This window comes from Lampetra fluviatilis, chromosome 9, assembly GCF_964198595.1.
Source record: "Lampetra fluviatilis chromosome 9, kcLamFluv1.1, whole genome shotgun sequence".
NCBI lineage: Eukaryota > Metazoa > Chordata > Hyperoartia > Petromyzontiformes > Petromyzontidae > Lampetra > Lampetra fluviatilis.
The window spans coordinates 5,520,431-5,546,163 of record NC_136283.1 but is presented as its reverse complement, the minus strand read 5'-3'; the positions used below and the strand labels follow the sequence as shown (position 1 = coordinate 5,546,163).

At 49.3% G+C, this 25,733-nt stretch overlaps 1 protein-coding gene across 23 annotated transcripts in view; it reads left to right on the top strand.

The window, feature by feature from the left end:
* Window positions 1-25,733, top strand: part of TCF7L2 (transcription factor 7 like 2) — a 158,155-nt gene that overhangs the window by 114,018 nt on the left and 18,404 nt on the right. For 21 of the 23 annotated variants that reach the window (XR_013637136.1, XM_078859669.1, XM_078859663.1 and 18 more), the window contains 6 exons: window positions 14,918-15,047; window positions 16,694-16,772; window positions 18,905-18,991; window positions 22,507-22,668; window positions 24,072-24,231; window positions 24,802-24,909. Coding sequence is in view for 22 of the 23 variants with exons in the window: in XM_078859669.1 (XP_078715795.1) it covers window positions 14,918-15,047; window positions 16,694-16,772; window positions 18,905-18,991; window positions 22,507-22,668; window positions 24,072-24,231; window positions 24,802-24,909 (726 nt within the window). In the remaining variant the exon portion in view is untranslated. The remainder of the gene's footprint in view (window positions 1-14,917; window positions 15,048-16,693; window positions 16,773-18,904; window positions 18,992-22,506; window positions 22,669-24,071; window positions 24,232-24,801; window positions 24,910-25,733) is intronic. The other 2 variants (XM_078859653.1, XM_078859651.1) reach the window with 2 other exon arrangements.

Here is a 25,733-nt window from a genome sequence, read left to right as displayed (position 1 = left end):
GACCGCCTTTGTGTCCCCAGTGGCGATGTTTACAAACCGCACCAGGTACTCGATTGAGGCCGAGTCGACCTAGGCTGAGGCCCAGGACTGGTTCGGATGATTGTCAATAATCGCCGCGTGTCAATGTGTGCCCGCATCCCTGTTTGACTGGCTTTTACGCCACCTCGGATCAAGCTGAGGAAAGCTGTCACGGCCACTCGCCCATCCGTAAACTCCACGAGAAACCAGAGCGCACGGTGGGTGATTGCCGCTCACTTGACTGCGGTTGTGACTACGCAAATATCGCATCCCAGGCTCGTTAATTTTGGAGCGTGTTTTGCCTTCGCAGCGACGACTGCATTTTTATTTTTGTATCCCTCGTGCACGCATCAATCCAGCTGCTCACCGTTCACATTTCTCCATTAAATCACACAAAGAAATGCCACCGTCTGCGGTGACATTTTTAAGCACGCGTTTATAATGCAGCTCAAACCTAACGGCTTCTGTTACGTAATTTCGCAAATCTTCGTAGGGCGCGTGTAAGCGTATTTCTGAAAGCGCCGTTGTGTGGGGTGACATTAAATCCCGAATGGTGTGAGCAGCCACTGCAGCGCCTAGCGCAGCATAATAAAGTGACAAATGGCGCAACATTAATTCAATAAAAAAAATCCGGTAGCAAATCCACGGGTCAATGGAGAGAAGCACATCCCTCAATAGCAGCTTAATGCCACATACATCAGAAATGCGTCTTCGTATGTGGTGATCGTCGCCGGGTTTTCCCCGTATATCCTGGCGGATTTCATAAACCGTTGAATATTAACAGCTTCCAAGATTTCCACAATGAACCCGAGGATTGGCTCGGAGGGCTAAAGTTGGCGGATTCTCTTGTGATGAAAGTGCACATTTTCACAAGTTCCTGAACTAAGCAGCCAACGCACAGCGTCGGAAGTCGCAAATTAAAACGCCCCCTCCCCCCCCCCATGTTCTCTCCAATACCGCATTCGTTTATGTATTTAGTTTCATAAGCAATGACTCAATCACTTCAAGACCTTAACGAATTGTTACTCACAATATTATAATGCAAGCAGGAGCGTTACGTGAATTATGCTATTTTATAAGTGGTTGCTGGAGAGGAAGTGGTGGCACCAGTTTGGCTGCGTGAAATTGTCGATTATTGGATTGTAAACGATGTCTGCTCAGCGTAACATTAACAAATTCAGAACTGTCTCGTTTGAGCGAATGCTGTCTGCACGAAGAGATGCTGGAATAGAATGAACTGTAAGTGTTCACTGCAGCAATTGCTCGCTCACCCAGTTGCTGGTGGAAGATTCTCCACTCGAGGGAGCTCTCTCTCTTTCTCTCTGCAAGGTATTTTGGTCTACCCTGCCACGCTGGCCAGACATCGTAGAAGAGTTGCGAGTAACCCCACACTTTACGCCACCACACGCAGCTTATCTGATCGATTAACTCGTCGATCGGGGACACAAAGTCCACTGTGCTAACCATTACGCCACGGCAGCGTCCCCAAAACTACAATATTACCTGTGAAATGTCACTGCCGAAAGCTTTCGTGACTGCAGGGATTCATCTTCTTGGTTCTTTCGGTAAAGTCACGTATAATGGAAATAATAAAATCATACAAATGAAACATAATCAAATTACGTCATGAGAATTATTTTATTATGTTTTATTTTTATTTTATTATTTCCATTCTACGTGACTTTACCGAAAGAACCAAGAAGATGAAATGTCACTGCCTCGCAGACTATTTTGGTACCGTTCAAAAAAGCACCGTGATCATCTCTGCAGCAGGAACTATCCATGGGGGCCGGCGAGACGGCAGCATTCGTAATCGACGTTGCCGCGCCATGCACGGCGCTGTCTCGCACACACGAGAACTGCACTGGTTGCTCGAAAAAGTCAGGAGGAGGAAACAAAGACGTTTTAAAGGTCCCCCGAGGGGAATTAGACAGATGGAGTGGCTACTCAAACAAATCGCATCCAATTAATTCAAGCTTTGGGCTAGCCCTGGTTGGCTCACAACGGAGACGTTAATTTAGTAGAACTACTATATTATTATAATTGTTATCGTCTGGGTTCTGCTCATTCATTGCCTTGCACGTTTGAGATTATTAATTAAGAATCCTGAGCCACCCCAAAAAATTATTTCCCACCATAAATGTACCCACAGGGGTGATTGGTTCGTATTGCCTCCGCACCACTGCTTTCTCAGTGCTGGCATTGATAACGCGGAAAGGGGCCCAGACTGTAGGTCAGTTGCATCGCCCACACGAAGCCGACAGACCCCCCCCCGCCGTCATCCTTCCCTGTGGGGGCTCTCGGTGTCCTCGAAGGCCGCGGGGAATTTCCTTCCCTTAGGGCATTTCAAGACGCGTCTTCTCTGCAGGGATCCTGAGACCTACTCGCCCTTTGCAAGGTCGGACCAGCCCTTCCCTGAGGCTATGGCCTGTGGGGCACAAGTACCCGATGCTGATACTTATAGTTGGCACTTGGCATCCGACCTTAACCGTAGTCTTTCCCAGGTCTCCCTTGAAAGAGAGACTTTTGGCCTCGTCGAGCTCCATAAATTAAAGGGCGGATTGTTACCAGTAGGCTTGCAGCGGTAGGCATGTAACGATACATAGTCGTCCATAAATATTGATTCTCACGATAAGTGCATCAAATATTGCATGGAACAACAGATTATTTACGATGCATGCACATTTTAAGCAGTTCATGAGTTTCTGTCATTAATGGGCCAACGGAGTGTACATAACCGTACTAAACAATATGGAACAAATGATAAACAATACAAATGAGACTAACAGGACAAAAACATTTTTTTTATCAAATCGTGACCATGAATTGTGACCAATTACATGCTTAGTGACTGATGAGTCAGATTTGCAGGTGCGTAACCCTACATATCCACATTCACTTTGTGCCGCACAGGGACAGCTGCCAATAATTATCGTGGGATATCTGCGCTCCGAGGCGGTTCGTTACGCGACGGAGCACGATATCAATGCCAGTTAATCCGTCCATTCGAATGCGAAACAGGAGTTTGTTTGGCGTTGTGACAGTTGAGTTGCGGGCGCTTTGTTTTAACCGGGTGAGATCCAATTGGGCTAATGGGATCTCACTGTGGGGAAGTAGAAAGTAAAATCTGCAATGTGGTACAATATGTATAAAGAAAGAGAAACATATATATATAGCAAGGAAATAGCCCAAAAACCTTTTAAGCAAAGTGTGCTAATATTGAAAAACTTACATTTTTAACGAATAAATTATCACATTATTTTGCTGTGTTTTATTGATTAACGCTTAAAAAAGATTCGAAAGGTATGAAGAAAATATTATATTGCCTTTTAATAAAAGAGGAACATTTATGCAAAGTCAGCGTTGCATATATATATACACTGTACAATGGTTACCCCAATAATAAAAACATGAGTTTGCGTTTTGTCGGCGTGGAGCAGGTATTGTCGTCGCACTAACGCGGTTAATGTAGCCTCCAGCCAAACGTTGCTCTGCGCAAACCAAAAACCCCACGGTGACTGCAGCGTAATTGGGCAAACGCGACAATAGCTGTGCATCATTAAATAACAGGTGTGTAAAAATAAAATCATCGTGCATAATGATCACCCACAAAAACAAACAAAAAAATAATCTTTAATTATGCACGGGATTAATTTATGCAGGCTGTCATTAGCCACCACGCGTGCCCACGCGCGTGTGCACGGCGAGGTGTACATTGCTCCTGGGATGATCACGAGTGTGCGCCGTCCTCGTATACACGTTGGAATATTTGAAATATGCAGGGTGTCCGTAAAATGTTGTCATCCATTGTGAACGAATTGTTATTGAACAGCGGGTTTGAGCTGTGTATTTTACATTTTGGCAAAGTGCTCTTTGAATACTTTTTAGGGTGTTGATATTTTAGACTAAAACGTTTGAGCGATCGTCAAACGGCACGTAGGAGAGAAGCATTGGAAACGAACCACAGCTGAGATGTTGGGCCAAACACCTGGGGTGCTCGTGAACTGCGATGCGACAATGCGTCGGCAACGCCAAAGAGGGCACGTGAATGTTGAGGCATATAAGACTCGCGCCACCAAATCTGTGTGTTTCTTTAGCAGTGTGAGACAGCTCACATGCAATTATTATCATAAAAAAAAATACGAGCCGTTTGTGAAGTCACTGCTGAGATGGAGGCTCTGGTGCCAAACTTCCCCATATGCTGCTCAGTGCAGGTTTGTGAGGTGGGTGGATGATTATGCACGCCAAGAATACACTGCGCAGTGGACAATGCAACGACTGAATACACCACGATATTTTACCCCCTCTATTATTCAGTCGTCAATCTAGTAAAAAAGAAAAAAATCATAAATATGCAGTGATACTAACGGAATAATTAGTTGGCTGTAGAGCGTGCTGCATATTTGGCTGCGTTTGTTGACACTCGCCTGCGATCTTTAAGCAAGCAGTGGGACGGTTAATGGAAGGGGCCTTGCAAATTGGTGTCTCTACGGAGATAGCGAGCAAGTTGGAAAGAGCCCCCCCCACTCACCCCCCCGCTTGTCCTATTCCTCGCGTTGCCACGAATTTTTCTGAAAGTTCCTTCCTTGATATTTTTATTGACGTGCATTGCATGGCATTGTGCCACTCTCGCTCCGAGGGCTTCATGGAAAAATTTCAGCCTTGGAAACAATGTGACGACACAAAAAAAAACATATACATAAAAAAAAGAATTAAAAGAACATGAAATATGCGTGGAAATATTTTGCGGAAATATGCAGTTTCAAAGATAGAGACGTTCTGGAAATATACAAATGATTTTTTTTTTGTACAGGTTTGAGGTTGGGGGTATAGGAAAACCAAATTTGTGATCGTGCGTGACTGATTGTGTGACATCTGTTGAATGCGCGTGTTTGTATTGGATGGGGGGGGGGGGTGTATTTGTGTTGTGCTTGTGGAGAGCTGGGAATTCAAGTTGTGTTATCTGGCACACGCAAGCCGATGTGTTTGTTTGTTGTTTCTTTGGGGGGGTTTTTGGAGCGCAATTCCCCCGTAACCACGACAAATGGAACGGGGCGAACCCCTCGGCAGCCGGTGCGCGCTTTCCCCTTCGAGCGTCGATGTGTGGACTTTTAATTACGTACCGAGAAGTCGACGCTCGCCTCTGCAGGCACGGCGAGCGCATCCAATGCGTTTTTAAAATACAACTCGGCATGCGGAAATGTATTAATGTCACGACGCGAAACCTGCGGATGCGTAACTCGTTATAGAAGTATATTATTAGGTTTTTTCGGTAAAGTCACGTAGGTAAAAAAAAATAATTAGTAAAAGTAAAATAAAAGTAAAATAAAAATCACGACGTTTCGGAGGCAACACAAGCTTCCGTCTTCAGGTGGAACCGGTAGTATGCGCTATTTTACTTTTATTAATTTAAATTTTTTACCTACGTGACTTTACCGAAAAAAACCCCTAAGAAAATGAATCCTTGCAGTCACGAAAGCTTCAAATCTACGTTATAGAAGTGTTTCACCTGGGGAGGGTGGGGGTGTAACATTTCGTTTGTGGGTGTTTTCCATGACCCGCTTATCAAACATGAGTGCGAAATTTTCAGAAAATTAAGTAATTTATAAATGTGTGTGTATGTATATATACACACATGGGGAAGCGGTAGTGTGCGCTACGAACCCGGCGACCAGAGTTCGAGTCCTGCTCATGGCCAACACCGGTGATGATTATCTAAACCGGTCCTGAGCCACCTCCCCTAGGTCGACTCAGCCTCAGGAGTACCCGCTGTGGTTGTAGTGAACATCGCCACTGTGGAGACGAAGGTGTTCGGGCGTGGTGTTGGCCACCCACCCCGTCGTGTGCCGTGCTAGCTAACAGCACTTGCCCCAAGTCTGTTAAAGGCTACACGGGGGGATCTTTGTCTTTGTTTATACATATATACCCACATATATAAAAGCTCCTATAGGGAGTGTGGTGTTCCATGTTTATGGTGAAATGTATCTGCAGGTGGAGCATGGGATATGATTCGCATGCTTTATTTTACACTCCGGAATCACTTATAGGGCGTCTTCCATAATGGGAGCGTTATTTTGAAACCTATAGACTGTAGCGCAATTATTTAATTTTAAGAATCGTGGACCTTAAAGGTTGAGTTTTGACTGTGCATTATATCCGTGATATTTTATCTCTGTGTAAGCATTGCCAGATGACAAGCTCTTCACTTCATCGTGCACAGATACGGAATTTGTTTTATTTTATTAAAGTAATTTAACCATGACCTTAGCTTCCATTATGAAGTTCGCTCAAATTACTGTGTAATGAGTACACTGCTAAAGCAATTTTGACATGGAGTAATTGGAATGACACATGACCGTGTGTGTGTGTGTGTGAGTTTTCATACACGCTCATGGGCACATACCCTGGTTTGCAGGCATGCGTGCGCGCATGCTAATCCACTCTTACAGACAACGCGTACACACACAAAGATTCATAATTGGTTTCCTTCTGGTGAGGTCATCGTGTAAAAATGTGTGTTGTAACCCCACTTCTACCCGACGCAGCCAAAGAATAAAAGTTCCACGTCAATCAAACGTTCCAAATGCAAACTATCCTGCTGCAAGCAGAAAACCACCCACCGGTCTTGTAGTTGGAGAGGAATCTCGCAAAGTTTAAATGGGGGTGGAGGGTGGGCGACGTTTCCCGCTTGGAGATTACATCCACCGTCATCGAACCAGGGTGCCGAGCGCAGCGCTCTAACCACTGCAACTCACCGGCTCGCAAAGACACGCTCGCAGACACACGCCACACGACTCGTGACGCGCCAGGCGCTCTGCGTGGCAGAGGTCGCAAACGGGTTTTGATTCCTTACCCGTAACTGTACCCGGCCGCACCAGGGTCGCAAATGGCTACCCGGGTACGGGTAGCCGTTCCCTACCTACCCGTACCCTACCCGAAATGAGTGACAAACGGTTACTCACCAGTAACTCACGGCCTACCCGTACCCGGCCGCACCAGGGTCGCACCGGCTGGGTACGGGTAGCCGGGTATTGGGTAGGGTACGGGTATTGGGTACCCGGTTGCGACCTCTGCTGCGTGGACGCGCAGCCGCTCCCCCTGCTGGCGTCTCCTCCGTGCAAGCGGCGATCCCGCGTCCGTCCTCGCGCCCGCCCGCACGTGTGAACACGAGCCCCTCGGGTCACTCTGTAGTCTCCAGAGTCCTTCCCTCCCCCCCTCCTCTGTTGGCGTTCCTTCTTCTCTTCAAGCCGTGTGTTTCAATCAAGCACGGCTGTCCGTGTACCGTGCGAAAGAAGTTCGACTTGCATACAATGGACTATATATACACACACACGTCTCATTTGCCGTGCTGATGGCAGGACGTAACACTTTAAATCAAATTTGTGCAGTATTAAAATTGTGTTATTCGTTTTGGCAATTGACCATTTATTACGCAGCAATTGGCGTTGAGCGCACACAATCCTTTTGTACTTTTTGTACAAACTACCTTTTTTAATTTGGCGTGCCAGCATTGTTGTCCATGAGCCAATTAATTTGTGTGGCCAATGACAGCGAATTAAGTGATAACCATTTGAAATGAGGGGATTATCAATGTATCCACTCTTATTAGCCATATAAATAAATCCGTATGGCTGGTAGAAATGTCGTCACTGGCCCATGGACTATTGTGATTCTTGTGCTTGTACGGAAATGCATACGCGCACTCCACGAATGTGACATTTCGCACGCTATTAACAGTGTGTAGAATTTAAACGATAGTAACTCGACGATAATAATGTTTATGCACTGAATTGGTCCGAAGACTCGACAAACGCAACGGCGACGATTCTCACGACCACCTCCAACTTCTTCGACGGGCCTCGCACAAGCGACGCTGCGCATTCCCTCGCGTCGGCTCTCCTCTCGCAGGTCGCGAGGGGTTTGACTCTTCGCGAGGCACCGTGTAAACGTTCAGAAAAGTTTTTTTTGTTTGAGTTTGAAGAAAGAAATAAGCAAACCCCCCCTCCAAAATTTCACAGCGGCAAAGTTATATATTTTAAAAGCAGGCCGCTCCGTGCCTGCAGGGGCCCTCTCTCTGCTGGTGGTGGTGGTGGTGTGTGGCGGCAGATGAAAGTTTGGTCGGCGCTTGCCATTCCCTCTGATGTGTGCGTGACCCTCAAACTCCAGTGCTGTTCGTTGCATGGGGGGTCCGCAGCTGCCTTTTACCGTCGGCTCGATGTCCCCCTGCCCCTCTCCGCGGTGGACCTTTTCTCTCGCGTTAGTTGTGCTTTCAAAGCCGCTTCGGGCCACCGCGGGGGCCCGAGATGAGAGGGAGCAGCCCGAGGGATGCCGGCTGGAGGGGGAGGAGTTGGGGGGGGGGGTTTGGGCGAGGGGGTTCGTAGAGGTGAAGGGGGCAGTTAGGGGCAGGGTCTGTGAAAGTGCAGATTGGGGGAGGAGTGACAGGAGGAGGATGAGGAGGTGGAAGGGAAGGTAGAGAGGGTCACGAAGGGAAGGTCTAGGTTAGAGGAAGACCCAAGGTTTGCTTTGACGTCCACCCAACGTTGCTGGAAGTCTCCAGGAAAAAGCCTTGGGGGATGTTGCGCAGCCACTTCTCAAACGCACAAATGCCTACAATGTTGTTAACCTAAGTGCATTTGGCCCATCTTTTACAGTGTTACTGTCAAGTGTGTCATTGTTGCCGGCCTGTTAACTTCCTCACCGCTCGACAAAGGGCTCCCGTTTTTTATTTTATTTTATCCATTGCTGCCTTTTCCTTCAGTCTTGGCTTGTCCAGGGGGGGAGAGGCTTCCGAATTGTTTTGCGTTCATCTCGCCAGCAGCTCTTCTTCTCGCTTCCACCACTTCGCTTGGCTTGGTGTTGCACGTGTGACCCACTCCCCTCAACATCCCAATTGAGAAAAGAGAAATCAGCGTGGGCTGTCGCGGCTAGCGGGGCATGGTGGCGCACATCTTTAGTCCGGCCCTCTTGAGGTGGGTAGAGGCGGGGGGGGCATCGTCAGTGTTTGTGTGACGCTGACCTTCGGGGCTAGGACATGACTTGAAGCTTGGCAGTACTGCAAGTAGGTTGCTGCCGATCTTGCCGGTGTGAATTCTGGTGAATTCTGGTGAGTGCAATTCCCTCGTATGCGTTGGGGTTTTGCCTGGTACAGCAGTCTACTTTACTCTCACGTGTCAAAAAAACAAAACTCAATTATCAACCGGTCAAAAAATCCCACGTCAGGACCCTCTACACAATGTGAGTCCAGGTATCCAGATTCGGCCTCTTCTGGGTAAATTATGTTACGTTATTTTATACAGCACGGTATATACGGTAACGTACAGCATGCACCCTGATTAGTTTCCGTTTAACAGCATCGCTTGGTATTAACGGGAGTCACTTGGAATCTATTTATAATCCATGCACACCGAAAGCATCTGTTATGGTGTGGACCTTGGCAAAACATTAGCATTTCAAAGTAACGCCGGACCCATCCATTAATATGTAAACGCAACACTGCATCGTGAGCAGAAAATATCTCCAGTACAATGCAGGGGGGGGGGGTGGGAGGGATCTAGCATTTAAAATCTGGGCGAAGAAAACCTCTAAAAGGCACAAGCAGTCGCAGACGCGGCTTGACACGGCTCGCAATCGCTGCGCGAGCCCTCAATGTGACATCTGGCCATCGGCTCGAGTCTGTTGTTTGCTGCGGGTCTCGTCTGCGTTAACCGCGAGACATCTTGGTAACGACCCATTAGTGAATGCCGCTCTTCTTGGGCGAGTCGGCCGGGTGGTCCGCCTGGCACAAAGGGGAGCCATCGTCGTGATCACCGTCGTCACCACGCGCTTGGGGTCCTGGCGTTCTGCCAGCCTCCCCGCAGCCGCCGCCGCACCGGCGAGCAATGTTCTCGCTTTCCGCTAACGAGGGGCTGTCAAGCCGCCTGCCCCCTTGGGGGGGGGGGGGGTGTGCGTGTGCTCGCTCGCGTCTATGCGTGTGTGGGGAGCGGCGGTGCGGTGGTTAGCGCGCTGCGCTACGAACCCTGTGACCCCCAGTTCGATTCCCACTCGCACGGGTTTTTTTCCTCACCTCACAAATTGCTGTGTTATACACCTGGAGCGGTGTTTACTCGGTAGTGCGTAGCCCTGTAATGATTCCCTTCCGTAACCTAACCGAAGAAGTGTTGTAACGGCCTGGGGGCGGTGGGGGGGTCGCAATTCGACTCCTTGTTGGGCGATGTAGCGGTTGCTCTCTGTTGGCAGGGGTCACGCCAACCAGGTAGAGTTCACAAAATGAAAATGGTCGATTCGACACGTGTGTCATAAGCGTTTGGAAGCGATTTTATATTTATAATTTTTTCCAGCTTTTATGTAAGATAAGATGATGGAGCTGAAAGACTTTTACATTCATGTTCTGCCTGTTTCCACTTACATTCAATATCGTCCACATCGGTACATTTGTGACGTGCTTTCATTGTAAGCATCAAGAAAGTGGCTTCATTCGCTTGTTGCTCAATTACATCTCGGTGTTCGTGTGCTTGAGTGCCCGTGTTTCTGTGTGCGTGCTTTTATGTACGTGCGAGTATATTCCGCGTCTCCTCCACCCGTGATACTCTCATACGGAAATAGGCACGGGCAGGCGATTAGTAATATTTGTGTTTTTTGTTAATGGGTTCATTGCATCGTTAATTATTACAACGTGACTGCTGTACCAAAAACGCGAAACTAAATGTGCGTGCGATTGTCCTTATTAGCGCAAAAACAGAAGCTTTAAAAAAACGTCTTGTTGAATTTCGGGGATGCCATGCGAAAACGTTGCATCTCGTTATCGGCGCTTATCCGGCCGCGTATGCTTTTGTTTGGAAGCAATGTTCACGGAAGAGGAGTAACATGTGCAGGGTTTTTTTGTGTGCCTTATTAAGGTAGCCAGACTAATTAAGCACGTATTTATTTTCTCTTCATGTTGCTTTAATGCACTTTCATGTACGCGTGGCATGCGTTAAAAAGGAGCATTGTGTACAGAGCATAAAATATGTGGTGTTTTTATTAATCTTCTCATTCAATTTTCTTTACTCCCCAGCACGTAAAAAGAAACAAATATAGTTCTCGTACTTGCTTTTACGAGATGTTCTGGACAAGAATCGAGGTGTGATTTTTTTGTTTTTGAACGCTTGTCTGTCCATCGCCAGAATCCGAAGCGGTGTGGGGGAGGGGGGTTTGCAGGAGTTAATAGGCTGAGATCTCACAGGGTAATGCAGTGGAAGGCAATTTTAGTAATTTGCACGATTTGGATGCATTGTTACGCCCAGTCAAGCTGTGAGACGGATACACCGCTGCATTATCCGGAAGAATATTACATCAAAAAGCAAAAGGCTCCCGTAAATATTTTACAGTTCTGAGCGTGTCGATATACACGGAGATGAGGGCGATGAACGAACCAAATATTTAAACGTACACATTGGTAGTCTTAGTCGTGCCCAATGTTTACCCGGAAAAGTCTCGCACTCAGTCCCATGGCTCTATCAAGAGGGTCCTGCAAATCGGATGCTTGACCAATCCCATCGATGAGTTTTTTGGCATGTGGAAGGAAACTGGAGAACCCAGAGAGAACCCGCCGCCCATCTGATATGGGGGGGGGGGGGTCACACTCAGCACTGCATTGCTCCTGGCCACCTCCATAGCTTCTACACCTACAACACCTGGCAAGCCCTGTTGGGCTCCGAATCAAGTACTAGCTGGGCTAGACCCTGTGTGGCTTTCTTGAAACCTGATGAGATCTGATGTTCCCGCGCCACCGATTAGCACGGTTGGCTACGTACGGTGCGAAAGAAGTTCTACATACATACATCGGGCACATTTATGATGATTTGTTCTCAGATGCTGTGTAATAAACTGGGTGAATGGAGGTTAGTTCAAAAGTTAACCTTGAGCTTTCGGAATGAGGTGAGCCTAGGTTCAAACAGGACCAAGAGAGTTTGCAATGCGGGCTGCGAAATGAAGCATGGAGTTTCCGCCCATTTGAGCAGAGGCGTTGGGAGGCAGAGAGAGAGAGCAGAGACTCGGTTCTAGGAAGGAAGAGACGAAGAGGCATACACTGGGAGAATGTGGTTTGAAAGCAAGAGCGACTTGAGCTGTTAAAGGGGCATGTCTTTTCGTGTGCGATTCACGGACATGGCCATGTCTGAACTGGTCCTGGGCCTCCCTCCCCTTGACTAACTGGCACTGTCCAGCTTGGTCAAGTCTTGTCAAACAACCACTTGACTCACAATGGTAGGAGTAGGCCTTCATCCTCCAGGACTAAATTGTTACTTATTGCTTGTGCCCACACTAATGGTATTAGATTATCTGTTTTTTGTCCCATCTGGCTGGCCTCTTTCTCTTGCGCGCATTCCATAAACGTGTGGCTCCGACAGCGTGATCCGACATGTGCACAAGGCTAACTCGTGACACTTTATCTGCCGCTGTGACAGGCGTGGCGCTTGCGTGTGGATAAATACGGCTCGCAAGCTTCAATCCGCTTTGTCGCCTCAAGTCAGGTTTGCTTGCTTAAAAGGTGTATAATTACGTGATGACGACTCACGCTGGCTTGTTCTCAAGCGAGTGCGCGCGTGTGTGTGTGTGTTCTCAAGCGAGTGAATGTGTGTGTGTCATTCTCTTGGCTAGTCCTCCCCATGCAGTGCCCCGGCTATGGCGTGAATGAAGGGGGGGACGGTATTGGCTTTTAACACGGGCGAGCACTGGGACACGTGGATTCGACAAGCAGCATTGTTCAGAGTTCACTGAACACACCGGGCAGTCATTACCGGCATGAATCAACTTTAACAGCATGTTGACATTAGGGCCTTTACTCAGGAAAGCCTCATTGAGTCAGGCTCTCTTTCAGGAGCGGGGGGGGGGGTTCTGCGTTGGGATATTTGGCCAGTTTGATTCATGAATGGCATGTGGGAGAAACTACGCGTGGGTGTGTGGGGTTAACACTGAAAACTCCACACAGATAGATTCAGGGACCCGTCCGTGTATTGGAGTTCCATCTTTGAGCCACCTCGCAACGTAAAACCAAAAAAATTAACCCGTAAAAACAAAGTTTTTCACTATAAATCCTTTATATGCGTGTTCAATGGGCCACAACCCAGCCCACATTGGTCTTTGAAATGGGCGGCTAGAGTCCTCTCGTCCTCTGGCTTGAGATGGCTGCCACCTATGGGTCAGATGATTGCCTGCCACCATTAAGCAATTGGTAATTAAATATAATTTTTTTTTTACCTAAAAAGTGTAAAATTTAGGAAAAAAAATTTCACGAAAATAAATTGTCACGCACAACGAGTCTGTGCAAAATGTCAGCTCGATTGGATCACGGGAAGTGGGTTAAAAAACGACCGAAAGATTTGCACGGTCGTAAGCGCGCAAGCAAGTGAACTTAATATAAAGGATTTAAAAATGTGGTGTTTCCGAGCGGTCTCTCCCTTCCAAGCACCACATAACGAGGCTTCAAACCTCTTTTAATTTCTAAGGTCTGCCGTGATCGGGCACATTCGCAATAATCGTTGTCGAGGGAATGTTTTGCAGTTGCTAAGTGCCGTGGCAGCTGTTGGCTCAGCGGCGCGTGTGGGTTGTTTGATGTTTAGAAGTTTGAGCTTGAATGAGCGGGCCGAGCAAACATTGGCTGAAGAGTTCCTTTGTGTGTCACCCGTTCACTTGCCTCTGGTTCCCCTGCATTGTTAGGATGAGGCACTGCTACTTCTCCTTTTAAATCAATTATCGTTGCTGTAATGGACAAGTCCATTGCTGTTAACCCCCCGCCCCCCCCAAGGCATCTTCTGGTGTCCTTCAAAAATTAATTGTCGAGTACCCAGAGCTAAAAGGAACGCGCGTTGGTTTGCATTATAACTGGAATACAGTGCTGCAAGAAAACTACAATCGCCTTATTTTTATGTGGGGCACAAATCCAAATGTTATACATTTCGTTAAATCGTAATGATTTTAACCAATTCAATACTGATTTCAGAGTAAATCAGAAGGGTGATGATTCAAAATAACACTGCTTGAACAGTGCAGCAAGTAGTGCTGAGATTACAAAACGTTCATCGGTGGTGGAGAGGTCGCTACTGCTGCTGCTGCTGCTCATATGGCACCGTTTCCAAAGCGCGGCCGCTTTCGCAAAGCGGCCGTTTACTGTTGGCAGTCGCCGTCGGCATGCCCCGTATTCAAGAAGGCACTCCGACCGCCGCCTCGCCATACCAGCTTCCCTGTTAACCAGGTGACTAGGATAATGTTAACTACCTCGCCCTGGTATACAGGAGGTTGTGGGTTCGATCCCAACCCTGACGCCTGCTGTATATTTGGAGTTTGCATGTGTCTCGCCCCGTGGTCGTGTGGATTTTTCTCCAGGACCTTCGGTTTTCCCTTCCGCATTATGAATCAACGTGCGTTTAGAGTAATTTTTTTTGGTGCTATATATTTCCACGTGATAAGCCACTTCGTTGAGCGGTATATTGAATTGTATGTGCCTGATGTCGTCAGATCTGAGAATCTTAAGTCGAGTTGAGCCTGGATAGTTCTTGGATGGGTGACCACCGTACACTCACAGGTGTTATAGGCGACTGTGCGGACTGTGCTGCCTTGTGAGCAGCGGAGAGTTGGCGGCAATCAATATGATCTCGGTAATTTGTGTTTGTTCAGCGTAGCAAAATCCACTGTTGTACTTCCACACACCCACGTCTTTTCTCCCTGCCTTTGCCAACTTGCACTGACCGGCGCGGTGAAGTACGGTCAAATAACCCCACACGGACCTGCACGACATGATGAGGGCCTCTCGTCCGGCAGTGGCTTGACAAGAAAACGTTGCGGCTGGCGACTTTTTGACCTCCGACTCGTCGTTTGCAGCGAGCGAACCCTCATGTGTGCAACGCGTGTGTTTGCCTTGCAGCCCAACAAAGTGCCGGTGGTGCAGTCGCCCCACCACGTGCACCCGCTCACGCCGCTGCTCGCCTACAGCAACGAGCACTTCGCTCCAGGCACTCCCTCGCCGCACCTCGCAGACCTCGACCCCAAGACAGGTGAGACGCGCCGGGGGACGACCGCCCCTGGCCCCACCAACCCCCCCCCCCCACCTCACCTCTACCCTTGGCCTACCTGTCCCAGTCATTTTCCGTAATCTCTGTACTCTTTTTCTTTGAGCAGGGAAAGGCACCACTGAGCTTTGTAGCTCTTTTTCATAAGCGAGCTGCCCACAAATGGCAGCTCGACAAAGTGGATTATCGTACTCGAGGCCTACCTTTAAAGAGAAATGAGTCTGATCAGTACACTGACCTGGAACTAATTAAAGAGACTATTGCTGGTGACTGGGTTGATCAGTCGTAAGCGAGGGCTCAATGCTTGATGAGTAACTCCCGTTGCGATACGTTTTTTTTCCCCTTTCAGTGAAGGGGCGATAGGAGTTTTTGCTCGCACTTGTGAATGGGTTCGTCGTACAATTTTTTTGTTTAGGAATCCTGGGCGTCACTAAATTGTTTTATTAACTCATCAGTCGTCAATGCTTTGCCTAGTAAATTTCAACATGTTCACGGTGTTCCTCAAGATTTCGCTTGCAGTTTCATTGTGGTTTTTCTTTCCTCTCTCTCCATGTTGCTGCGACAAAACCATGCGTGTGTAATTTCAATTTTCTTCCCGATAACTTGAGGGAAATTTATTCTAAGCAATGCTACGATACGAGGAGGTATGTTCCCTGAATACGAATAATGTTCGACACAAATTGAAATGCCTAAAAGGAATTGATTGTACGCGAGCCCCCTCAGGATTTCTTGAGAATAATTTGAATGTTCTGAAGCGGTGTGATGGAGAATGGCTTGAAGTCTCCATCCCGTTCACCTTGAATATTTTCCCCAACACTCTTGACGAAACTCGCCAACCAAGGAATATTGCATTGCCTGTAGAGCTGTGAAAAGTTGCTTTGATTTTAAATTAAATGAGTATCCATACTCTTAGTTCTTTAGGTAAAAAATGAAATTAAAATTAATAAAAAATAAAAACAATAAAATCACGACGTTTCGGAGGCAACACAAGCTTCCGTCTTCAGGTGAAACTGTCACAGCAAAAAATCTGTGACAGTTTCACCTGAAGACGGAAGCTTGTGTTGCCTCCGAAACGTCGTGATTTTATTGTTTTTATTTTTATTAATTTTAATTTCTATTTTTTACCTACGTGACTTTACCAAAAGAACTAAGAGTGTGAATCCTTGCAGTCACGAAAGCTTCAAATCTAGAATAAATGAGTATCGAGGTATCTTTAAACCAGAGCTTCAGACGTCACCGAGTCAGAACGTCTATTCCAACCACGTGAGAGGGCCACTGAGTGTACTTCCTCTGTTCCACTTCGCAACCGTGCCGTGCCGGGACTGTGCCGGGCCAGCGGCTCAAGAGGCGCCAGATTGTTTATCCCCCCGCAGAGTCTCGGGCCAGACAACACGCGCATCATCGTGACGTCAACGCGCAATACGAAAATTATTGACCAAGCGGAAACTCCACACCGTTACCGTGAGGGCCATGTGAGCTGGCGTGGCTCTCTTTTACAAGGCACAGCTGCGGTTCAAGAGCGAACGCGAGAGAAAAGCTGTCAAGGGGTTCAAGTTATGTTTGCCCGTCTTAACGGATTCTGCCCTGTGTGCTGCTCCGTCCGTCGTCCTCGTGGTTGCTGCCGCTCGCAGGGATCCCTCGCCCTCCGCATGGCCCCGACCTCGCTTCGTATTACTCCCTCCCGGGGCAAATACCGCACCCGCTGTGCTGGTGGGTAGCACCCCCCCCCCACCCCTGCCCCCACCACACGTGAACGCACACACGCCTGCACACACACCTGCACACACGCCTGCACACACGCCTGCACACACGCCTGCACACACGCCTGCACACACGCCTGCACACACGCCTGCACACACGCCTGCACACAGGTGTGCCCACCTACACGCGCATGAGACGCGCGCTTTTACGTAACTGCCAAGCACTGGTGCGTCTTGCACGAGCGCACATAAAATGGAGGAGATAACATGCACAACGTGCAAAGGTCAAAATCTCCCTGTATAGCCAAGAACACTGTGTGGGAGCGAGTGCTGTTAGGGAAGTGCGCGCCTATTAAGATCGGAATGACGCGTGAGGGGGTGGTGTGAACAGCGCCATACGCTCGGTCGTTGTCATCTGTCCATTGCCGATGTTGATGACGCACCGCACCAGGTACTATTCTAAGGCTGAGTCGACCTAATGGGAGACCCAGGATAATTCTGATATCACTTTTCTCATCAATTAATGTGATCTCCGTAATTTTCGTTTGTTTTGTTTTCTGATCCACGTGTCAGGTGTTATCTGCACGCATATGCACACACATGGGCACATGTTTTGAGTGGCTTGAATGAGAACACGTTATGACGGTCCAATTCTTAAAATCTGTCACCACTTAAGTTGGAAATTGCCAATAACTATTGCCGTGTAAAGAACACCACACACGCTCAAAGGAGTAGGACAATGTAAGTATAGGCTGTATCCAGCGACTGCACGCAATCCCTCCCCCACCTCTTGCAAGTAAATTCCCCACCCCCCCCCCCGTCCCTCGCAGGCAGAGAAAGGTGATGGGTGGGTACGGTTCAGTCCTTGGCAGGACGCGATGCATAATCGCGAGGCAGCGCTAATGCAGATTAATAAGTGGGGGCCTCTTAAAGACCGATGCCCTCCGAGATAATAAAGGTGGCGGAATGAGGAGCAATAAACTGAGTGAGCGCGTGGGATGGGCGCAGAGCAGAGAGGCGTGCCAGTGACGCGGCCGTTGGAGGTTGTGCGAGCGGAAAGAAGCCCTCCGTCCGTTGCGGTGGCCCCCACATTAACACTCTGCACACACGCGGCACGTCAAGGCTTATAATCCCTGTCGCAATTACAGCCCTTTACACAAGTAATTATCCGGTAATGCTCAATTTATCACAGCACAATCCCGCTCGCTTCTCTTTGATGGTCTAAGTGCAAGGCTGCCTAGCGTCATTAATATTTGACGAGCGCGCTGATGAAAATATCTTTCTTCTCGGGTTTACGAGGACATGGCATTTAGTTCCATGTTTGTTTGATAATTTATTCATACGTGCATTTAAGATATTTATTCTGGGGTGAAAAAACGGCGACGTTAGCATCTGCAAATGACAACCTTGGAACCCGCGTTGCAGAGCTTGGCGAGTCAGGGGGGATCTGGAACGATGCCCCAGGAAGGCAAAGGTCCGCTGGATGAAACATATTTAAAATCTGCAGATATTCAATGAGATAGATACTTGATAAAGTGCTTGATTTTTACTCGGCAAAGGCTGCATGTCCGGAGTAAAATTAATGCCGGTTGGTGAGGCCTGCCGATTTGACATATAAAACGGGAGAAAAAAAAACGGTCACTTAATCTTGTTCGCAAAAAAAAACCTCTCACTGCCCCTCCTCCCCGTGACCCGAGCAACCCTCAAAAAGCCTTTTGCCGATGCCGTGCATCGCGGCGCAAACGCTACCCCAGCTGCAGTCCGTGCCCACAACCTGGCATGGCATGCTTCGCTTGGGGCCCCTGCTGCAAGGAATACATCGGGGCCCTTCCCACCCTCGCGCATCTCGCACATGCACGCGCGTCTGTAACGACAGACGTCGACCTGGCCACCGCTCTGGGCAAATAATTACTTTAGCTGGCGCGGTGTGTAAACAACGCCACAAGGGAGACAAAGGCAGCCGGGCGTGGTGCTGTCCACCCACCCCCTCGTGTGCCATGCCGGCCGTCGCAGGTGCTCGCTTTAACGCCACTTGATCCGCAAAGTCTTAAGATTATGCAGATGTGGAACTTCGTGTTGTCTTGTAACTGTGCAAGCTGGACCTGCGTGTGGATGACGCTGTCTGCGCTTGTTGCCGTACAGGCAGGGGCAACCCCTCTACCCACTCAGCACTGCCGGCTTCCGGCCACCGTACCCCACAGCCCTCACCGTCTCCACCCCCGTGTCCCGGTACGTTCACAGACTTCATCCCATTGCTCGCTGCACTCTCCCCTCTGCCAGCACCACAGCTCTCCTCCGCCGCACACTCTCTCCTACACATCGGCACATTTACGTATGTTGAACTTCTTTCGCAACCGTACGTAGCTAACTGCGCTAATCGGAGGTGCGGGGGGGGAACAAACTAAACGCATTGAGCAGTTCAAAAGAAATGAGTTTTCAAAATGGGCTCGGACATCACGCTCGGTGTTTTACATTTCAGCTTTTCGGCAGATGTAGACTGCGTGCGTTAGAACAGTTTAATGTACGAAGGGTAAATCCTGGCTAAAGACTGTAAACCCTGGGCCCTTGCGGTTAGGGTTGTCACCTCCTGAGGTTCACACACAAAAAAGGAACTCATCATGGGAAGAAGAATATCTCATGGTACCGGAAGAGTGGAGAAACTATGTGTAACCGACATAAACCAGGACTGTCGATGTTTGATGTTCTGGGAAGACTCGCATATTTTCCAGGACAGCTGCATCAAAAAGCGGATGATCCTGGAAATATGGGAAAACCAGGATTGGTGGCAACCCTATTTGAAGAGAGTCTGAGATCTGGAGTTTATGAACTGCTTATGCTGGAAATACTCTAAAGCTGTTTGCAACTTATTGGGAACACGGAGATCCAGTTAAAATTTCTCTGTTTATCTCCCTGCTGACATAAATTGAAAATAGATCAGCTGCCCCGACTTAAAACGTGACATTTTTGTAATTATTTTCTGTTTTTTTTTGTTTCAACGCTCCCTTTGCGCAAGAAGGCATTGTTTTTTTTATAAACAGGACACAGGCCGTTGAAACGTCGTTACTTTTTTGAAGAACTGTCACATTTCATAGAGAAATAATAGATGCAGAAACAGTCGTTTGGGGGACTGAAAACCCCACGGGACCTTATCTTGAGCCAGCAGAGAGAGAGAGACGCATGCTCTGACCTTAAGCTCTCACGGAGCGATAATAACTTTGCCCGTTTTGGCCAACGCTAATGTTCGAAATTTGTAGTCATTGCGTGAAAGCAAAAACAAATATTAACAATAATAATGTTCACTTTTACGACTTAATTAAAACCATAATAATTTAATGGTTTAAAAAATATATTGAGATGGAACGGAACATGGCACAGTTGTATGCTGCGAGTGGTTGTGGATTGTTGTAATAATCACAATGGCAGTGTGTTCAGATGGTCAAACATTACTGAGATATGGCATTGGCGCAGAGCTTTTGGTATATTATTATTTTAGTCGCCATCTGTTGCTGTAAACTAACTTGCGTTTAGACCATGCATTTCAATAAGAGACGCAAGGGCGGGACTCGCAAGAGAGTAAAAAAATATATATATTTATCGTCCCAAGACATTTCCACTCGGGGAAAAAAAAAAGAAATGATGTGAAAATATGCAGCAATCAGAAAACTCTCCTTTTCGGTTCAAGAGCCCCGAAGCACCTCGCAACTGATCCAGCAAACAAGAAAGTGGATTTCCTTGGACCCGAGTCTCGTTTAATGATTCATCTTGTCCGACAAAACGCAGCGCCGCGTGCGCGCTGTCGGGCACGTCGTGCAGACCCCACGCGTGCGTCCCAGCTTCAGTTCTCCCACACCCTGCGGGCTCATTAAAAGTTAATTGCAATGCAATTAGTGGGGCCCCACACTGCGTGTTTGTTTTCGTTAGGCAGCAGGGGGTCTTCCCGTCACAGTTGGGCTTCGCCACGCCTCGTTGATTCATCGGGCGATTTAATTAAATGCAATTAACACCGTTGGTGGAAGTAAGTTGCACTGAGCGGGCGTGCGGGGCCGACCCCCTGCCTGTCCCCATGGTCGCGAGCACACCTCGGGCGTTCTCGGGGCACTTGCTGCTGGGGTTGAGCTCAGACAGGGAGGCCTGGCTTTCATTGCCCCCCCCCCCCCCCCTTAGTCCGTCGGCTTCAGAGCTATTGGCGAGAGCGGACTTTGTATGTACGTCCGTCGAGCTTTTTTCGCGCCGTACGTAGCCAAACCGCGCTAATCCGAAATCCACTTTAAGGCAGGCGTAGCGTGCGGTGAGTATTTCATCAGTGTGGCACGTGACCCAGAATTGAACCCACGGACATGCGATTGCAAAGCACAGCATGAACCCCCTCCCCGCACGTGTAAACACTCGCCCCGGACACACGCGGGACTCTGCTGCCCAATACGCACACGAGGATGTTGCACAATACGTGCGTGAGCACGCACATACGGGTTACACGCACACACGAAAATAGTTGTTTTACTCTATATGAATGAATATGTTTAAAGCTACTTACCGTTTATTTTTTATTTTTTTCTCCTTGGCACTAACGAGGCTTTGCGATTTAATGTGCTGCATCCATAGGGGAGTTTTAGTAATATACCTCATTCAGACAATTAAGCACATCATTACCTTTGTATTAAAAGTGATTCTGCCTCGTGAAACGCAGCTAAATGTGCACGAGAAGCCAATGAAGTGCCTCATTAAAAATTTCTGCTGCACGGCCGCAAGCATCGGTGCTTAAATACGACTGGGAAATTGGAAGAAAAGACGGACTGCGTGGCACGGTTGATGCAAGAACGACTGGCAGACCCAGAGCTATTGCTTTGTTTTTCAAGGCCACTGGAAGCCGTGCTCTGACGGGTCCGGTTGTGACCCAGAATCGGCACAGGGACCCAGCGACCAGGTCCCTATGCTGCACGGGCCGTGAGGCCCCCATCCCCCACCCATCCCTTCCCTGCCCTTCCCGGCGAGCGGTAGATGTCTGGGCGCAGCCACAAACGACGTTTAACATAGTAATTAGTTAGAGCAGACGCTTTTTATTTAATAAAAAAAAAATGCACCGTACCTTTTTTTTCCCCCGCCGTGTACTTACCGCACCGGCGCGCCCGGCAAAGGTCCAACGGTGTCACGACGCACGTGCCTCGATCCCATCGATCCCATCGATGGCTCCTGCCAAAGTCGGCACCGCTCTCTTAACCCTTTCCCGTTCCGAGACGTCTGCAAGTTTCAGGGTGTGGGTCCCGTACGCCGCTGACTCTCGGAATCCTCAAGCGGCTCGGCGTTCGGGGAGGCATAGCGCCACTTTTTTTTTTTGAACGACGTCGCACTCGCCGCAGAGAAGCGTGGCGACACGACGGCGCACTCTACGATAGCCGGCACCAAACTGTGCCATACGCCCACCTGCACGCAACGGAATCGGGGGGAAAAAAACGATGACGTACACACACACACGTACGTACGTCACCGGAGCGGGAATAAGGGTTTAGCGTGTGCGGCACGAGTTACCGCCCCGCCGTGGTAACGTGCGCCCGCATGGGGCCAGCTCGGTTGAAACCACGAGCCCTGGCTCGCAGTCTCGTCACGCGTGACGCGGCGGCCGTGCGCCGGCACTCGTCGGCGATCGCGGTGCCGCACGGGCCTCCCTCCCGCGTCTCGCTCGTACGGTTGTCTTTGTTGCCGCCGCGGTGAACTCTCTCGCCCGGTGTCGATTCTCGCTGCCGCAGGTTTCCGTCGCACCTGGTCCCGTCCCACCATGGGCTGCACCCAACCGGGATCCCACACCCAGCCATAGTCGCCCCTAGCCTCAAGCCGGAGTCGTCGCACAGCAACAGCATGTACGTAGTCCCGTGGAGGGTCCCTCAACCCAGCCAACATCCACAAAACTGGTTCGTTCGTGTGTGGCCGGGACAACGTGTCAGGGGTGGAACGGCGGTGCAGTGGTTAGCCCCCCCACCCGGGCAGCGCTATAAACTCGCAAACACCGAGGTCGATACCCAGCCACATCCCTTGGTCAATCTGCTACTCGGTTAAAGGCCTCTCCACCCCCCCCCCGACACCACATTGGTCATGCGAGTTAATTGGCCATACTTCGCCACGCTTATCACTGTGAGTTGATGAAGGGCGGACGAGGTTACCGTTTCGCATAATCACTGGCCCACCTAATGTTAGCCATGGCTGGGAATTCAACTCGGCTTGCCAGTTTCATGTTGCAATACCCTAACCACTGCGCCACCGCTCCTCCCAGTGTAATTCACGCACACACACACACACGGCACACATGTCAGGAGTCATGATTCACTCTCCTCAAGATTCAATTAATGTCACAATTGGATAAAAAAAAAATCACTTTGCCATTGTGGTGAATGTTGCACCTGGCGTCACTGTACAGAATTCTTGTGACCCAGCTTGCCTGTGCCCGTGGATATAAATTGAGACTAATGGTTTCTCATTCATGCTGGCGAGCGCAGTAATAATCTATTTTAATCGTCACAACGTTGCGTTCATTTTTTGTGTGAACTATGTCCGTGTGCCTGTGGTGCAACATCCGGGTTCTCGCAAGGAAGTCGTGATGGTCACTGCATGCCAACCTTAATCGGTGGTTCTCGCTTCCAGCACTTGTGGTGAATAAAGCTGCACAGGGGATCTTGATTTGTTTTTAATAATGTGATTATGAGGTGTAAATTGATTCGCCCCCCACCACTGCCACCTCCTTCCAGCGATTCGGTAAAATATAGGCAATGTATTATTTGTACCTCAGATCAAGAAGGGGGGTGGGGGGTGAGGGGCTGTTCAATTACCGCCTTCCTGCGTGGAGTTTGTGTGCCTTCTACGCATCCTGTGTGGGTTCTCTATGGGGGTCCCTGGTTTCCTCCCATTGCCCCCCCCCCCGCCATACAATATGAATGTTATTGGCCAAACTGTCCCATTGCCACCCCTCCCCCCCGCCATACAATATGAATGTTATTAGCCAAACTGTCCCATTGCCGTGAAGCCTAACCGGAAAATTGCTCCGTTGGGATTGCACGTAGTAGCGGCATGATCATCATCATCTTCATCGCACCCCTACTCCCAAAACTTGGCAGTAAACCGCACAGCCATAAGGCGCAGCCCTGCAATTACCCGCTCGTACCAATCGCCTGTGGAAGTGACACGGTGCAGTTCGAGGACATGCGTTGGCGCGCTTGCCGCTCTTTTGCTGTATGGGGTAAACACGCCCCTTCCCCCTCCCCCTTCCCTTTACCCCTCGTTTTCCTGCCGCTCACGACGCGATTGCCGGGCGGGGGGAAAGCAGGAAGGCGGCGGAGGAGAAGCGCGACGCGGACAAGAAGCCGCACATCAAGAAGCCGCTGAACGCGTTCATGCTCTACATGAAGGAGATGCGCGCCAAGGTGGTGGCCGAGTGCACGCTCAAGGAGAGCGCCGCCATCAACCAGATCCTGGGCCGGCGGGTACGGTCCGACGATCCCACACACGTGCGGCACCCCGCGACCAAATAACTACCACCACAACAATAACAACCATTGTGATGACGCCGGCGGAGATCTCTCTACGATGTGTTTGTTGTTCGCCGTGGTTGCCCGACGTTTCGCTCCCATGTTCTGGGGGAGCTACTTCAGGAACTGAATTCAGTTCCCGTGGCTGTAGATATGCAGGCTCTGCCGTGCCCCGACACGTCATGAGATTTCCTAGTGGCGGCGTGATAATGGAGGAAAGTTTAGTGTATAAATAGCATAAAGTTCTTTAAAAACGCATTATGCCCCGGCTGTGGACTTGTGGGTGATATAACGACAATAATTGAGTGCTGGTGGCAAGTGTTAAACAGTAGTCTGGCAGCGAAAGCGTTTCTGCAGACCGCCACTACACTCCACCACCACCACTGTACACTCCACCACCACCGCTGCCAGAGATGGAGTCGTGGCCACAGGACCAGAGGGCTCCATGTGGTACCGAGCGCGACCGACTTCACGCCGCCACCCACTGCTCCAAATCTAACGTCGCTTCTTTGTCGATGGCCGCAGTGGCACGCGCTGTCCCGGGAGGAGCAGGCCAAGTACTACGAGCTGGCTCGTAAGGAGAGGCAGCTGCACATGCAGCTGTACCCAGGCTGGTCCGCACGCGACAACTATGTGAGTCTCACGCATGCAGGCGCGGTCACGCACGCACCAGAGTCAGTCGTCGCACCCTTAAGACGCATGCAGCGCAGCGGTAGAGCCACCAAGACGTCCGGGGAAGTGCACACGCACAGACAAAGATCCCCCGTTTAGCCTTAACAGGCTTGTTGAGGCAAGTGCTGTTCGCGAGCACCTCTGAAGGCTGGTACGGCACACGAGGGGGTTGGGTGGCCAGCACCGTGCCCGGCCACACCTTTGTCTCCCTAGTGGCGATGCCATTTGTACATCGCGCCGTGTACTCAATTGATGCTGAGTCGACCTAGAGGTGGCCGTAAGCGGGAATCGAACAAGCGGCAGATCCGTCACGCTCGGTGATGCCGACTGTCGTGGCCGGTGCTGCTCACAAACGCCAACCTTCATTGTTCCTGTTTGGCCAACTGTGCGCGTAGAGATTCAGAGTTGAGCCTGAAGAGTTGCTGCGTGCTTGGAAGTAGTACACGCTGCGGAGGAAAGGAAGAGGAGCGCATGGTTTTGGGGAAACTAACACGCATCGGAAATAGTTCATAATGCTTCTATTGAAGTGGATTCAATGGTCTAACTCGTGTGTGTGTGTGTATGTATATATATACACACATACAATGATCATTTTTTTAGATAAAACACAAACATGATAGGGATAGTCTATAGATAAAAACCTCTACACGTCTCCCACCAATCACAGTACGCTTCTTTAAAAAAAAGAATAACTTTCCACCATAAGACAACAGAGCCTTCTATTACACTATTCTATCATCTGTTGAGCAGAACCAAGGGAGAGTCCATTAGAAATCAGGTGTGGT